Genomic DNA, 14,796 nt, shown 5'->3' on the forward strand with positions numbered 1-14,796 from the left:
AATATGACAAATATGTAATGAATATTTTATAAATCATGTTAGAAGGACTTAAGGTGATCTACAGAAGACACTATGAACAAAGGAGACAATAGAATTGTCTTCACTGTCAAGTATCACTTATCATACTGTACAAAGTCATGCAATATTCAATCTCCATAGAGGCTTCATCATAATATTGTGACATTACTGACACAGTGAATGACTTTTACAAGTAGGATTAGGCTGCTATGGAGACAGGAGATCTGAAATATCTGGGTTAGTTTTCCCGTATCAGTATAATGCATACAAGGTCAAGGTACTTACAGAGACTGCAGGTTGGTCAAAAGATCAAACTGATTTTGGGGGATGTGCTTCATAGGGTTGAAGGAAATATTCCTATAAAATAGAAGCATTCTGAATGTAAACGCCTGCATGCTGGAAAAAAGCACATTTTCTATGGAAAGAGACAATTACCGAGGATTAGACTCTAGTGCATCATTTTAGAGATTGCAAAGTATGGAAACAATAGGCAAAAAGAATGATCAATTAGGCAAATTAATTGTGATTGCACCAATCCCTCCTACTCTTACAAAAGCTTTATGATATACAATATGTGTACTTTGTCTATAACCTAAAGTTACCTTTATATGAGGTGAATATTGCCAGAATTATCACTGGAAGCAGTGAATTTAAACAATTGATGTCCCATGTACAGGCGGCCACCAACAGGGCACTGAGCAGCAATTTGCTCATTTGCCAGAGTCACTTGGTTTTTAGCTCACCTAAAAACCAAGCAACTGTTGGGCCGTGTAAACGGGAGCCGCTCAATCCATGAGCGTCTGCCTGTTTACTGTGAATGGAGGCAGGTGGGCTGCAATGATCCACGGGCCGGCTACATTCACAGAACGACTTTTGCTCCTGTATAAAAGCACAGGGGTGAGTGTTGCTGGGACAGCTGTCGAGCGCTGATGCGCTTGACAGTTGACCCTTGTAAAGAGACCTTAGGTTCTCAACCTGTGATATGTGTACTCGACAGGGAACACGCCATGGAGGAAATTTACTAAGACTGGTGTTTCCAAAACCAGTCATAGGCCGTCTGCAAACAGCCAGGTCGGATCCTGCTGCGAGAATTCTCACAGCGGGATGCGGACCCGTGCCCCTGCATAGCCCTGCGGCTCACCTGCTCCCAGCGTCTCCGGAGCTCTGTGATGTGCCGGCTGCTGCCCAGCCAGCGCATGCGCAGAGTGGAGCCGGCGGGTCCTTACTGACATTTCTGTGAGGGCCTCTGAGAGTCGCACAGAAATAGAACACATGCAGACAAATCGCGGCCATTTGCATAGGATTGCGTGCATGCATGCAATCCTATGCAGGCAGAAATTCTGCAGGAAATCTCGCAGCGGAATTTCCGCCCGTGTGCTGGAGGCCATAGTTTAATTTCTACAAACGCACAATGCACTTAATATGTCATAGAGTTGAAAGGGACCTCCAGGGTCATCTGGTCCAACCCCCTGCTCAATGCAGGATTCACTAAATCATCCCAGACAGATATTTGTCCAGCCTTTGTTTGAAGACTTCCATTGAAGAAGAACTCACCACCTCCCGTGGTAATCTGTTCCACTCACTGATCACCCTCGCTGTCTCACCCTCGCCCTCACCAATATCTAATTTGTGTCTCCTCCCTTTCAGTTTCATCCCATCCTCATAGGACATAATTTGTAGACCGCTCACCATCTTGGTAACTAGAGATGAGCGAACGTACTCGTCCGAGCTTGATACTCATTCGAGTATTAGCGTGTTCGAGATGCTCGTTACTCGTGACGAGTACCACCCGATGTTCGAGTTACTTTCACTTTCATCTCTGAGATGTTAGCGCGCTTTTCTGGCCAATAGAAAGACAGGGAAGGCATTACAACTTCCCCCTGCGACGTTCAAGCCCTATACCACCCCCCTGCAGTGAGTGGCTGGCGAGATCAGGTGTCACCTGAGTATAAAAATCGGCCCCTCCCGCGGCTCGCCACAGATTTGTTCTGACATAGAGGAGGGAAAGTGCTGTTGGTGCCGGAGCTGCTATAGGGAGAGTGTTAGGAGTATTTTAGGCTTCAAGAACCCCAACGGTCCTTCTTAGGGCCACATCTAACCGTGTGCAGTACTGTGGAGGCTGCTTTTTGCAGTGTTGCACTTTTTTTTTTTTTTGTATATCGGCCGTGCAGAGCATTGCGCCCTGCAGTAATTATTCATACTCCAGGGCCAGAAGTGGTGGTTAGGCAGGGACAGAAGACATATATTGTGAGGCAGGGACAGACGACATATTTATTGAATATAGGCAGTGGGCCTTAGCAAAAACATTTGGGGAAAAAAATCTATTTGGGCTGCCTGTGACTGTCCTCAGTGTACTGGGTCTGTGCTGGGTGTAGTTGTCCTCCTAATTCATACACAGCCAGCTAAGTGTTACAGCAGGCTTGCACAAAATTATTTCCTGGCTCTGTGTTGGCTGTTAAATCACCGCTGTATTCCAGTCCACAGTGCAACAGTCTGCAGTTATTTGACATACTCCAGGGCCAGTAGCGGTGACGCAGAGAGAGAAGACATATACAGTGTATATAGGCAGTGGGCCTTTCCAAAAACATTTGGGGAAAAAAATCTATTTGGGCTGCCTGTGACTGTCCTCAGTGTACTGGGTCTGTGCTGGGTGTAGTTGTCCTCCTAATTCATACGCAGCCAGCTAAGTGTTACAGCAGGATTGCGCAAAATTATTTCCTGGCGTTCCGTAAGTGAAGTCAGCCTCCAACCACAGGCCAATAAGCGGCACATTTAATTACAGCGTTCTGTTTCTGCATTACTGGTAATACAGCATTCTGAGGGGTAGGGGTAGGCCTAGAGGACGTGGACGCGGGCGAGGACGCGGAGGCCCAAGTCAGGGTGTGGGCACAGGCCGAGCTCCTGATCCAGGTGTATCGCAGCCGACTGCTGCGGGATTAGGAGAGAGGCACGTTTCTGGCATCCCCACATTCATCTCACAATTAATGGGTCCACGCGGTAGACCTTTATTAGAAAATGAGCAGTGTGAGCAGGTCCTGTCGTGGATGGCAGAAAGTGCATCCAGCAATCTATCGTCCACCCAGAGTTCTGCGTTGTTCACTGCTGCAACTCTGAATCCTCTGGCTGCTGCTCCTCCTTCCTCCCAGCCTCCTCACTCCATTACAATGACACATTCTGAGGAGCGGGCAGACTCCCAGGAACTGTTCTCGGGCCCCTGCTCAGATTGGGCAGCAATGGTTCCTCTCCCACCAGAGGAGTTTATCGTGACTGATGCCCAACCTTTGGAAAGTTCCCGGGGTCCGGGGGATGAGGCTGGGGACTTCCGGCAACTGTCTCAAGACCTTTCAGTGGGTGAGGAGGACGATGACGATGAGACACAGTTGTCTATCAGTGAGGTAGTAGTAAGGGCAGTAAGTCCGAGGGAGGAGCGCACAGAGGATTCGGAGGAAGAGCAGCAGGACGATGAGGTGACTGACCCCACCTGGTTTGCTACGCCTACTGAGGACAGGTCTTCAGAGGGGGAGGCAAGGGCAGCAGCAGGGCAGGTTGCAAGAGGCAGTGCGGTGTCCAGGGGTAGAGGCAGGGCCAGACCGAATAATCCACCGACTGTTTCCCAAAGTGCCCCCTCGCGCCATGCCACCCTGCAGAGGCCGAGGTGCTCAAAGGTCTGGCAGTTTTTCACTGAGAGTGCAGACGACCGACGAACAGTGGTGTGCAACCTTTGTCGTGCCAAGATCAGCCAGGGAGCCACCACCACCAGCCTCACCACCACCAGCATGCGCAGACATATGATGGCCAAGCACCCCACAAGGTGGGACGAAGGCCGTTCACCGCCTCCGGTTTGCACCGCTGCCTCTCCCCCTGTGCCCCAACCTGCCACTGAGATCCAACCCCCCTCTCAGGACACAGGCACTACCATCTCCTGGCCTGCACCCACACCCTCACCTCCGCTGTCCTCGGCCCCATCCACCAATGTCTGTCAGCGCACCGTCCAGCCGTCGCTAGCGCAAGTGTTGGAGCGGAAGCGCAAGTACGCCGCCACGCACCCGCACGCTCAAGCGTTAAAGGTGCACATAGCCAAATTTATCAGCCTGGAGATGCTGCCGTATAGGGTTATGGAAACAGAGTCTTTCAAAAGTATGATGGCGGCGGCGGCCCCGCGCTACTCAGTTCCCAGTCGCCACTACTTTTCCCGATGTGCTGTCCCAGTCCTGCACGACCACGTCTCCCGCAACATTGTACGCGCCCTCACCAACGCGGTTACTGGCAAGGTCCACTTAACAACGGACACGTGGACAAGCATAGGCGGGCAGGGCCACTATATCTCCCTGACGGCACATTGGGTGAATTTAGTGGAGGCTGGGACAGAGTCAGAGCCTGGGACTGCTCACGTCCTACCCACCCCCAGAATTGCGGGCGCCAGCTCGGTGGTGGTAGCTGCGGCGGTGTATGCTTCCTCCACTAAACCACCCTCCTCCTCCTCCTCCTTCGCAACTTCTGTCTCGCAATCAAGATGTGTCAGCAGCAGCAGCACGTTGCCAGCAGTCGGTGTCGCGCGGCATGGCAGCACAGCGGTGGGCAAGCGTCAGCAGGCCGTGCTGAAACTACTCAGCTTAGGAGATAAGAGGCACACGGCCCACGAACTGCTGCAGGGTCTGACAGAGCAGACCGACCGCTGGCTTGCGCCGCTGAGCCTCCAACCGGGCATGGTCGTGTGTGACAACAGCCGTAACCTGGTGGCGGCTCTGCAGCTCGGCAACCACACGCACGTGCCATGCCTGGCCCACGTCTTTAATTTGGTGGTTCAGCGCTTTCTAAAAAGTTACCCACGCTTGTCAGACCTGCTCGGAAAGGTGCGCTGGCTCTGCGCACATTTCCGCAAGTCCCACACCGACGCTGCCACCCTGCGGACCCTGCAACATCGGTTTCATCTGCCAGTGCACCGACTGCTGTGCGACGTGCCCACACGGTGGAACTCTACGCTCCACATGTTGGCCAGGCTCTATGAGCAGCGTAGAGCTATAGTGGAATACCAACTCCAACATGGGCGGCGCAGTGGGAGTCAGCCTCCTCAATTCTTTACAGAAGAGTGGGCCTGGTTGGCAGACATCTGCCAGGTCCTTGGAAACTTTGAGGAGTCTACCCAGATGGTGAGCGGCGATGCTGCAATCATTAGCATCACCATTCCTCTGCTATGCCTCTTGAGAAGTTCCCTGCAAAGCATAAAGGCAGACGCTTTGCGCTCGGAAACAGAGGCGGGGGAAGACAGTATGTCGCTGGATAGTCAGAGCACCCTCCTGTCTATATCTCAGCGCGTTGAGGAAGAGGAGGAGCATGAGGAGGATGAGGAGGAGGGGGAAGAGACAGCTTGGCCCACTGCTGAGGGTACACATGCTGCTTGCCTGTCATCCTTTCAGCGTGTATGGCCGGAGGAGGAGGAGGAGGATCCTGAAAGTGATCTTCCTAGTGAGGACAGCCATGTGTTGCGTACAGGTACCCTGGCACACATGGCTGACTTCATGTTAGGATGCCTTTCTCGTGACCCTCGCGTTACACGCATTCTGGCCACTACGGCTTACTGGGTGTACACACTGCTCGACCCACGGTATAAGGAGAACCTTTCCACTCTCATACCCGAAGAGGAATGGGGTTCGAGAGTGATGCTATACCACAGGACCCTGGCGGACAAACTGATGGTAAAATTCCCATCCGACAGCGCTAGTGGCCGAAGGCGCAGTTCCGAGGGCCAGGTAGCAGGGGAGGCGCAGAGATCAGGCAGCATGTACAGCACAGGCAGGGGAACACTCTCTAAGGCCTTTGAGAGCTTTCTGGCTCCCCAGCAAGACTGTGTCACCGCTCCCCAGTCAAGGCTGAGTTGGCGGGAGCACTGTAAAAGGATGGTGAGGGAGTACGTAGCCGATCGCACGACCGTCCTCGGTGACGCCTCTGCCCCCTATAACTACTGGGTGTCGAAGCTGGACACGTGGCCTGAACTCGCGCTGTATGCCCTGGAGGTGCTTGCTTGTCCTGCGGCTAGCGTCTTGTCAGAGAGGGTGTTTAGTGCGGCTGGGGGAATCATCACAGATAAGCGTACCTGCCTGTCAACCGACAGTGCCGACAGGCTTACACTCATCAAGATGAACAAAGCCTGGATTTCCCCAGACTTCTCTTCTCCACCAGCGGACAGCAGCGATACCTAAACAATACGTAGGCTGCACCCGCGGATGGAAGCATCGTTCTCTATCACCATCAAAAACGTGGACCTTTTAGCTTCATCAATCTGTGTATAATATTCATCCTCCTCCTCCTGCTCCTCCTCCTGAAACCTGACGTAATCACGCCGAACGGGCAATTTTTCTTAGGCCCACAAGGCTCAGTCATATAATTTTTGTAAACAATTTTTATATGTTTCAATGCTCATTAAAAGCGTTGAAACTTTCACCTGAACCAATTTTTATTTTAACTGGGCTGCCTCCAGGCCTAGTTACAAATTAAGCCACATTAACCAAAACGATTAATGGGTTTCACCTGCCCTCTTGGTTGGGCATGGGCAATTTTTCTGAGGTACATTAGTACTGTTGGTACACCAATTTTTTGGTGTAATCCAATTAATTTTTTGCCCACCTGCATTAAAGCTGATGTTACATCAGCTGTGTTGGGCACTGCAATGCGATACATTTATGTACAGCCGGTCGGTTCCAGGGAGCCACCCATGCCGTGGGTCCACACGGAGTTGTAACTGCATGTGTCCACTTCTAAAGAACCCCAGTCTGACTGGGGCATGCAGTGTGGGCCAAAGCCCACCTGCAGTAAGCACGACATTACCTCAGCTGTGATGGGCAATGCAATGGGATATATTTATGTACCGCCGGTGGGTTCCAGGAAGCCACCCATGCTGTGGGTGCACACGGAATTCCCATTGTGGAGTTGTACCTGCCTGTGACTATTTATAAAAAACCGCGGTCTGACTGGAGCATGCAGACACCTTGACAGAATGAATAGTGTGTGGCACATAGGTTCCCCATTGCTATGCTCACGTGTGCAGCTCCTGATGGAGGTGGCACAGGATTGGATTTCTCATTGCTTCTGTACAGCATTGTGGGCTATCGCCCCTTTTAAAGAGGGTCGCTGCCTAGCCGTGCCAACCCTCTGCAGTGTGTGCCTGCAGTTGCTCCTCATGGCAGACGCACTTATAAATAGACATGAGTGTGGCGTGGCATGAGGGCAGCTGAACGCTGCGCAGGGACAGTTTGGTGTGCGCTGTGGACACTGGGTCGTGCGGGGGGGGGGGGGGGGGGGTTGGGCAGCATGTAACCCAGGAGAAGTGGCAGCGGAGTGTCATGCAGGCAGTGATTTGTGCTTTGTTGGAGGTAGTGTGGTGCTTAGCTAAGGTATGCATTGCTAATGAGGGCTTTTCAGAAGTAAAAATTGTTGGGAGGGGGGGCCCACTCTTGCCGCTATTGTGGCTTAATAGTGGGACCTGGGAACTTGAGATGCAGCCCAACATGTAGCCCCTTGCCTGCCCTATCCGTTGCTGTGTCGTTCCCATCACTTTCTTGAATTGCCCCGATTTTCACAAATGAAAACCTTAGCGAGCATCGGCGATATACAAAAATGCTCGGGTCGCCCATTGACTTCAATGGGGTTCGTTACTCAAAACGAACCCTCGAGCATCGCGATAATTTCGTCCCGAGTAACGAGCACCCGAGCATTTTGGTGCTCGCTCATCTCTATTGGTAACCCTTCTCTGAACTTGCTCCAGTTAGTCTATGTCTTTTTTAAAGTAGGGTGCCCAGAACTGGACACAGTATTCTAGATGATGTCTAACTAAGGAAGAGTAGAGGGGGATAATTACCACACGTGATCTAGACTCTATACTTCTCTTAATACATCCCAGAATTGTGTTTGCCTTTTTTGCTGCTGCATCACATTGTTGACTCATGTTCAGTCTATGAACTATTAGTATACCCAAGTCTTTTCACATGTGCTGCTTAGCCCAATTCCTCCCATTCTGTATGTGCTTTTTTTTTCATTTTTCTTGCCTAGATAGAGGACTTTGCATTTTTTCCTAGTTAAATACTATTCTGTTAGTCACTACCCACTCTTAAAGCTTTTCAAGATCTTTTTGAATACTTTATCTCTCTTCTCTAGTGTTAGCCATCCCTCTTAAATTTGTGTCATCTGCAAATTTGATCAGTTTCCCCTCAATTCCCTCCCCCAAATCATTTATAAAAATGTTGAACACCACTTGGCCTTGTGGTACCCCACTTAACACATTCTTCGAATTGGATGTACAGTCACTTATGACCACTATTTGAGTACGATCACTCAGCCAGTTGCAAATCGACCTAACAGTTGCCTTGTCAATCCCATATTTGGTCATTTTTCAATTGGTATGGTATGAGATACTTTGTCAAATGCTTTACTAAAGTTAAGATATATTATATCAACCCAGTCGATCATTCTGCCATGGAAGGAAATTAAAGTCATCTCGCATGACTTGTTGGTTACAACCTCATGCTGGCTCTGGTTAATTACTCCATTCTCATCCACGTACTTGCATACATGCTTTTAATAATTTGTTCAAAGATCTTTCCCGGTATAGACGTCAGGCTCACAGGCCTGCAGTTTCCTGGATCCATCTTCTTCTCTTTGAAGATAGGGACAGCATTTGCCCTTTTCCAATCTTCTGGGACTTCTCCTTTTCTCCAGGAATTTTCAAAGATTATGTCGAGTGGTCCAGCAATTGTCTCTGCTGCTTCCTTTAGTATCCTAGGATGTAATTCATCTGGACCTCGAGACTTGATTTCATTTAAGTTAGCTAAGTGTTCCCTCACCATCTCTCTGCTTACAGATAGCCTGCATTATTTTATTCCCCCAACAGCACAGGAAAGATCAGTTGATGTTAGATCTACTTTTTGAGAGAAAATACAAAATAGGAATTTAAAAGTTTGGCCTTCTCAACATCATTCTTAACCAATTCACCATCTTTATCTTGGAAGCATGAAATAGCCAAAATCCTTTTTTATTGCTTTTGGCCTCTGTTGCAAGCCTCAATTCATTATTAGCTTTAGCTTTTCTGACACTTGCCCTACAGTTTCTGCAGACAGCATTATATTCTTTTTCAGATATTACCCCCTTTTTCCATTTGATAAACATATTTTTCTTCCTTTAACATGTGTGTAAGTTTTGACAAAATCACAGTGGTATAGAGATCTATATAAATTTAACTGAAACCCTTCACAGATATAGATTAAAATATAATGACATTTATTGAAAATTTCTAAAATTGCGGGCTCACATATAACACTTATAGACAATACGTAAAAAGGACAGGTAACATAAGCAAAGAATAGGCCCTTATGGATATATGTAAGACAACGTATCTCTCGGATAGATTTTTAGAGATAGCTGCCGCTCATACAAATGAGAGAGGATAGAACTCCAGAAGGTGAAAGAGTGATATCCACGTCTAAGGATTATTTGCACTTAGATGTTGATATGGTACAGGAATTGGTGCCTGTACTAGGGCACTGTATTCTTATGTGTACTCTTGTTGCTAGAACACTTTTTTAATGACTTCCCATTGGTAGCACAGTTATTGTGTATACAGGTGCTAAACACATGGGCTCATTGTGTGTCAGTGATGCTGACCAGAACGTTTCGGAAAGCTCGCTCGACGCGTTTCCCTACCCATGTAGGGGGCAGTTCCTCAGGAGCGCGGGTAATTATTGCCCGAAAAGTACGTAAAGACAATAGAGCAACAGGATTAGTGCGTCAGGACATAGTCCTGCTGCAGTTTGATACTGCTAAGGTGATGCCACCTGTTCGATAGTCACCTCTTCTTGCTTGTCACTTCCCGTGCGGTATCTGTGTTGGTACCGCTATCGGGCTCTCTATTTGAATATTCAGAGAGGGAGAGGGTCATTCATCCCATCTGGCATATAAGATGGTATGTGCCAGTATTTGAATGCCTCAGATAGCACTTCCGTGTAGCAGATGGCGCCCTTTAATCAGGCTTAGTCACCGGCTACTACGGCAAGGCCAGGTGATACCCTCCTAGAGAATTCCTGCAATATCCATTAGGGTACTTGCATTGGTCTGTAGATTTCTGTGACCAGTGTGGATTAATGCAATACCCAGATGGAAATTGTTCTGTCTCTCAGTGTTTGTTAAAGCGAATGCTTCTCCAGGATCTATGGCCGACCCTTCTCACATGAAAGAACTTTGAATGGGGTATTATCCCCTAGGTCTAGCCGAAACAACCCTATATTCTCTGAAGCTAACTCTATCTGAGACTCTTACCTGAGCTTCATCTGTGTAGGCAGTGCCCTCATCACACACAGCCGGGATAACTACCAGCTGTGTGAGAAGGGTCGGCCATAGATCCTGGAGAAGCATTCGCTTTAACAATCCAGCCATTGGATTCTTCCTATCCTCTTTCTGAGTCCATTAAGATCTGCCTTTCTGAAATCCATCCTTGAGGTCTGAGTTTTCTCAGGTCTTCCTCCCCTTTTATCCAAAATTCAAGGAAAACATCATTACTGCCTGCTAAGGTCCCAGCCACCCTTACTTCCTCAACCATTTCCTCCCTGTTGGTAAGAATTAGGTCCAAGATAGCAGATCCTCTTGTTTTCTCTTCTACCTTTTGGAAGATAAAGTTGTCAGCAAGAGCGGATAAGAATTTGTTGGATCCATTACTTTTACCTGAGAGAGATTCCCAACAAATGTCTGGATAGTTAATCTCCGATGATCACCATGTCATGCTTTTTTGAGAGCTTGGCCATCTGATGTATAAAGAGTTCATCCATATCTTCTGCCTGTCCAGGCGACCAAGAGGTGCACGCCTCTTTATAGATTAGATTCATCTCTTCTCTGTGCCGACACAGAAATCCAAGCAGGACTTGTGCAAAAATTTGCGACTTGTCTATGCCAGAATTCCGTCATACGAACCTTAGTAAATATCCCGACATGTCTCTACCTGATACTAATAGGAAGGATTGGAAGGCAGCATTCCTGCAAGTCAATGTCAGACTCTTTAGCAAAGCCTTATAAAAATGACTGGAAATTGAAAGCCAAAGCCATAATACCTTACTGTTTTGGCGTTTTTGCCCCCCATCAGTGTGCTGTATTACAATAGGTGGTGCTGAAGAGCTATTGTTCTATCTTTCCTATTTGCATATTTCCCAGAGGAACATGGATGGCCTTATAACCATCCTCATTTACCTTCTTGGTGTCTCCTTAAGGAGAAAGAATACCCTTTCTGATCTACCTGTTACTGGGACTGTACTTGCATAATCCCTGTGCAGGGGTAAACATACTGTAACCTACATGCAATCTGTGTTGCTATACAGGGGCCCAGAAGGTAAGGGGGCCCACTATAAACTTAAAGGGGTTGCCAGAGATGATGGGGTTTTTTTGTTTTTTTTTAAAACATGCTTTCCATACAAGAAAATAAACTGTCATGTACTCCCCTCTCCCAAACCACTACTTGGTCTTTCATGCTCGCTGTTTGATTACAGACTGCAGTCAGCCTGTGTACGGGACACAGACTGCTGCAGCCAATGACAGAGCTCATCAATCAATCAATAAGCTCTGTCATTGGTCGCAGAAGCCTGTGATGTCCACTAAACAGGCTGCTTCAGCCTGTATTACAACACAGTGGAGGCTAGAGCGACAGCGTGGGACACAGCAAGACCCCGGAGAGGTCATTATATAACAGTTTGTTATTTTGTAGCATGGAGAACATGGTTTTAAAAATATATATTTTGGACAACCCCCTTACATTAGTTTTTTGCTATCTATTAGATTATGTGGAAGGGGCTGAGATAAGACATTTTATAGCTCACATTTACTGGCTGATAAGTAGGTACTTTATTGGGCCACTGCCTGAATTTGATGTCTCTATTATGTCTACAGTGCTATAACATAAAGTACTATAAATGGCCCTGTTAATAGGCAATACTCACAATTGTTGAAGTTCTTGCAAGTTAGTGAACAGTGATGGCGGCAGCTCTGCAATCCGATTAACAGAGAGATCTCTGTGAATAGATACAACAACAAAAATTCTGTAGGTTATTTTTTGTATTGTAAATTGTATCTTCACCTTCAATTTTATCTAATGCACTTTCTGAGAGTCCCCTTTAAGGCCTATTTAGACACAACGATTATTGCTCAAAATTTGATCAAAGTCGTCTTTTGAGCGAAAACCATTGCATCTAAATGCATGGACATCGTGCAGTTTTCGTGCATGATTTGTTCCTTGCTCAATTCTAGTTTTCTAGAACTGAGTGATGAACTCTTATCAGCAGTGCAGGCTGTTATCACAGTCGGCAGCACTGATCAGATGCTTTCAGCTTGTGTCCCACTGGTAGTTCACAGCGGTACATGAGCTGTAAGCACGCAGAACAATGCAGCTGTTTGCTTATGCAAAACAGCTGTATTGTTCTCGTAGTGATCGCGGCAGTCTCCCACTCCGCCTGCATAGCTCTTTAGTAGCTTATTAGCTACTATAGACTATGCAAAGATGATAGCTCAAAACTGTCACTCAAACCGTCGTTTGAGCGATCTTCTTTCAGTGTTAATGGGGCTTTACTTGTAATTGTTCCGCATCACACACAAGACTTAAAAGGAGTTGTTGACTTTGGTCAACAGTTTTTTTGCACAGACATGTTGGGTCCTCCAGTCCATGAGATGTTTTTGTACAGTAGTTGCTTTCTGCCCTGGCTAATGAAATGAGGGTCCTGAATGGGGGGCTTAGTAATACAGAATCCCTTAATATGGTAACAAAAAAAAAATTAAGCAGCCATTGCATCTAAAGACTATGAGCACTTTTGGAACCATTTTTTTTAATTGCTAAAATGCATTTTAAATAAATTAGCAACCTTGCAAACAGTCCTAAAAACATTGTACCATTATATGTCTACAGCTACAATGCAGAGCAATGTGTTTCTATGGTGACACACTACAACCCTTGATCCTGCAGTCAGGTGCTGTTACTCTACTCTCTCTGAATTCTCTTCCCTGTGACCTATAGACATTAGAACTAGGGGACAAATGGGAAGAAGCAACATACGGCTGCAGGATAATACTACACACATTTTTATTTAGCATCTATAACTATGGAGACAAAGTGCTATATATATGAGAGAAGGCCCTGCATGACAGGGTTGTTAGGGAGTGGAATAGGCAGGATAGGGTTAACAGGCTGGTAATGCAAACTAGAAAGAAGGGGGGGGGGTGTAGGGTGAGTGGGTTATTTACATTTGAGCTGATTGGTTGGTGTTTAAGTAAGGGGAGGGGTTATTGAGTCCATAAAAAGGGGAGTTTGGGCGGGAGCGCCATTTTAGAACCTGTGAGAACTGAGTCCCACCCACCCTCCCTTGATATATATATTTATATAGAAGTAATTATGGTAGTATCTAAGCTTAGGTAGTACAACAGGGAATTGGTGCAAGAGGATAAATATATGACATGTCGTGGCAGCCGTTGGCGGTTGGGGGGGGGGGGTCCTTGGAGGCAGAGTTGGTATTTTGGGTGAAAGGAAGTCTTGGTGGGGACAGCCTCACCTGTATGATCACCCTGGTGTTATAGTGGTTGGGGCTGGTGTGTGGGAGAAGGCCAGGGAAAGGATCCCGGGTGGCCTTAATCTATTTTGTTTTCTAGCCTCCCAGTGGGGGGGCTAGTGGTGTCTCCGAGCCGGGTTACGGTTGGAGGCAAGGTACGGTTTTTAATTTGATAAACACCAGACCCCTTGGTATTTTTTGGTTTGTCTCCAAGGGCCTCCTCTCGGTTATAAAAAAGGTTAAAAGAATAAAATTGTATGTGGTTTTGTTAAATAAAGTTGGCTGCTGTGGCCAAAAATTTCCAAAGAGTTTGGTCTCAGCGGGTTATTATTTTAGATAAGTAAGGGAGGGGCATGGGTAGCAATATGGGAGCGAGTCTAGCATACCCGGGTCATGGCATTTCCTATTAGGACATGACTAGATAGTGCTGTGATGGAAAGGGGTTACATATGAAACTTTGTTATCTACTAGTAACGATTTCTACTGAAGAACTGATATTTTATATTGGTAAGATAACTCACACACAAAAAGGCAATTTCCATAATTAAAGTTGCTAGTTGTATAGTTTTATGACCAAGTAGGACAACTATACTCACAGATCCACTAGTTTGTTCATTTGGGTTAAAGCCCCTGGTTGAATTTTGCTTATCTTGTTCCTGCGCAGGATCCTGTAACAATAAAATAAGAAGTTTGCAGAGACTGACGGCTTTACTTTTCTCAAGAAACCATAGGCATCCCTTATCATAGAATGTGTTCATGTGCCATGAGGGTTCAAAACTGTAATTCTGTTGCACAGAAAGGGTTAGTGTTATTGTCGCTTTTCTTTTGTATGTTTAGAGCACTGCTTTCTCTATTATGCTTCCAGTTATATGGTCTTCCTTACAGTTGTTATAAGTAGGTAATCTGTATGCTGAATTTGCATTCTCATCTTCTGATACCTACCGATGTTGCTTTGAATTGATGCTGTATTTTCACTATATTTTCTTCAAAAATGTTAATAAAATGATGAAAAAAAATTATAAAAAAACTTTCAGATCCATGTTTGGTTAGTAAGGCCTTTTACATCAGTAGTATGTAGACAAAATCTGGACTAAATGCAAAGTAGAGAAAAACATGTCTATTCTTGGCCACCATACGGGCTATGGGGTGAATAAGTTGCTGCTATTTGCTAGCCACGCATATACACTCATTGTAGAAAAAAAAATCAGTCCCT

At 46.7% G+C, this 14,796-nt stretch overlaps 1 protein-coding gene across 1 annotated transcript in view; it reads right to left on the bottom strand.

Annotated features, from left to right (window-relative positions):
- Nucleotides 1-14,796, bottom strand: part of LOC136579736 (relaxin receptor 1-like) — a 335,848-nt gene that overhangs the window by 14,771 nt on the left and 306,281 nt on the right. The window contains exons 11-13 of the mRNA XM_066579797.1: nucleotides 14,180-14,251; nucleotides 11,988-12,059; nucleotides 304-375 (exon numbers count right to left, since the gene is read on the bottom strand). Coding sequence (XP_066435894.1) covers nucleotides 304-375; nucleotides 11,988-12,059; nucleotides 14,180-14,251 — 216 coding nt within the window. The remainder of the gene's footprint in view (nucleotides 1-303; nucleotides 376-11,987; nucleotides 12,060-14,179; nucleotides 14,252-14,796) is intronic.

Source organism: Eleutherodactylus coqui, chromosome 10, assembly GCF_035609145.1.
Source record: "Eleutherodactylus coqui strain aEleCoq1 chromosome 10, aEleCoq1.hap1, whole genome shotgun sequence".
Lineage (NCBI taxonomy): Eukaryota > Metazoa > Chordata > Amphibia > Anura > Eleutherodactylidae > Eleutherodactylus > Eleutherodactylus coqui.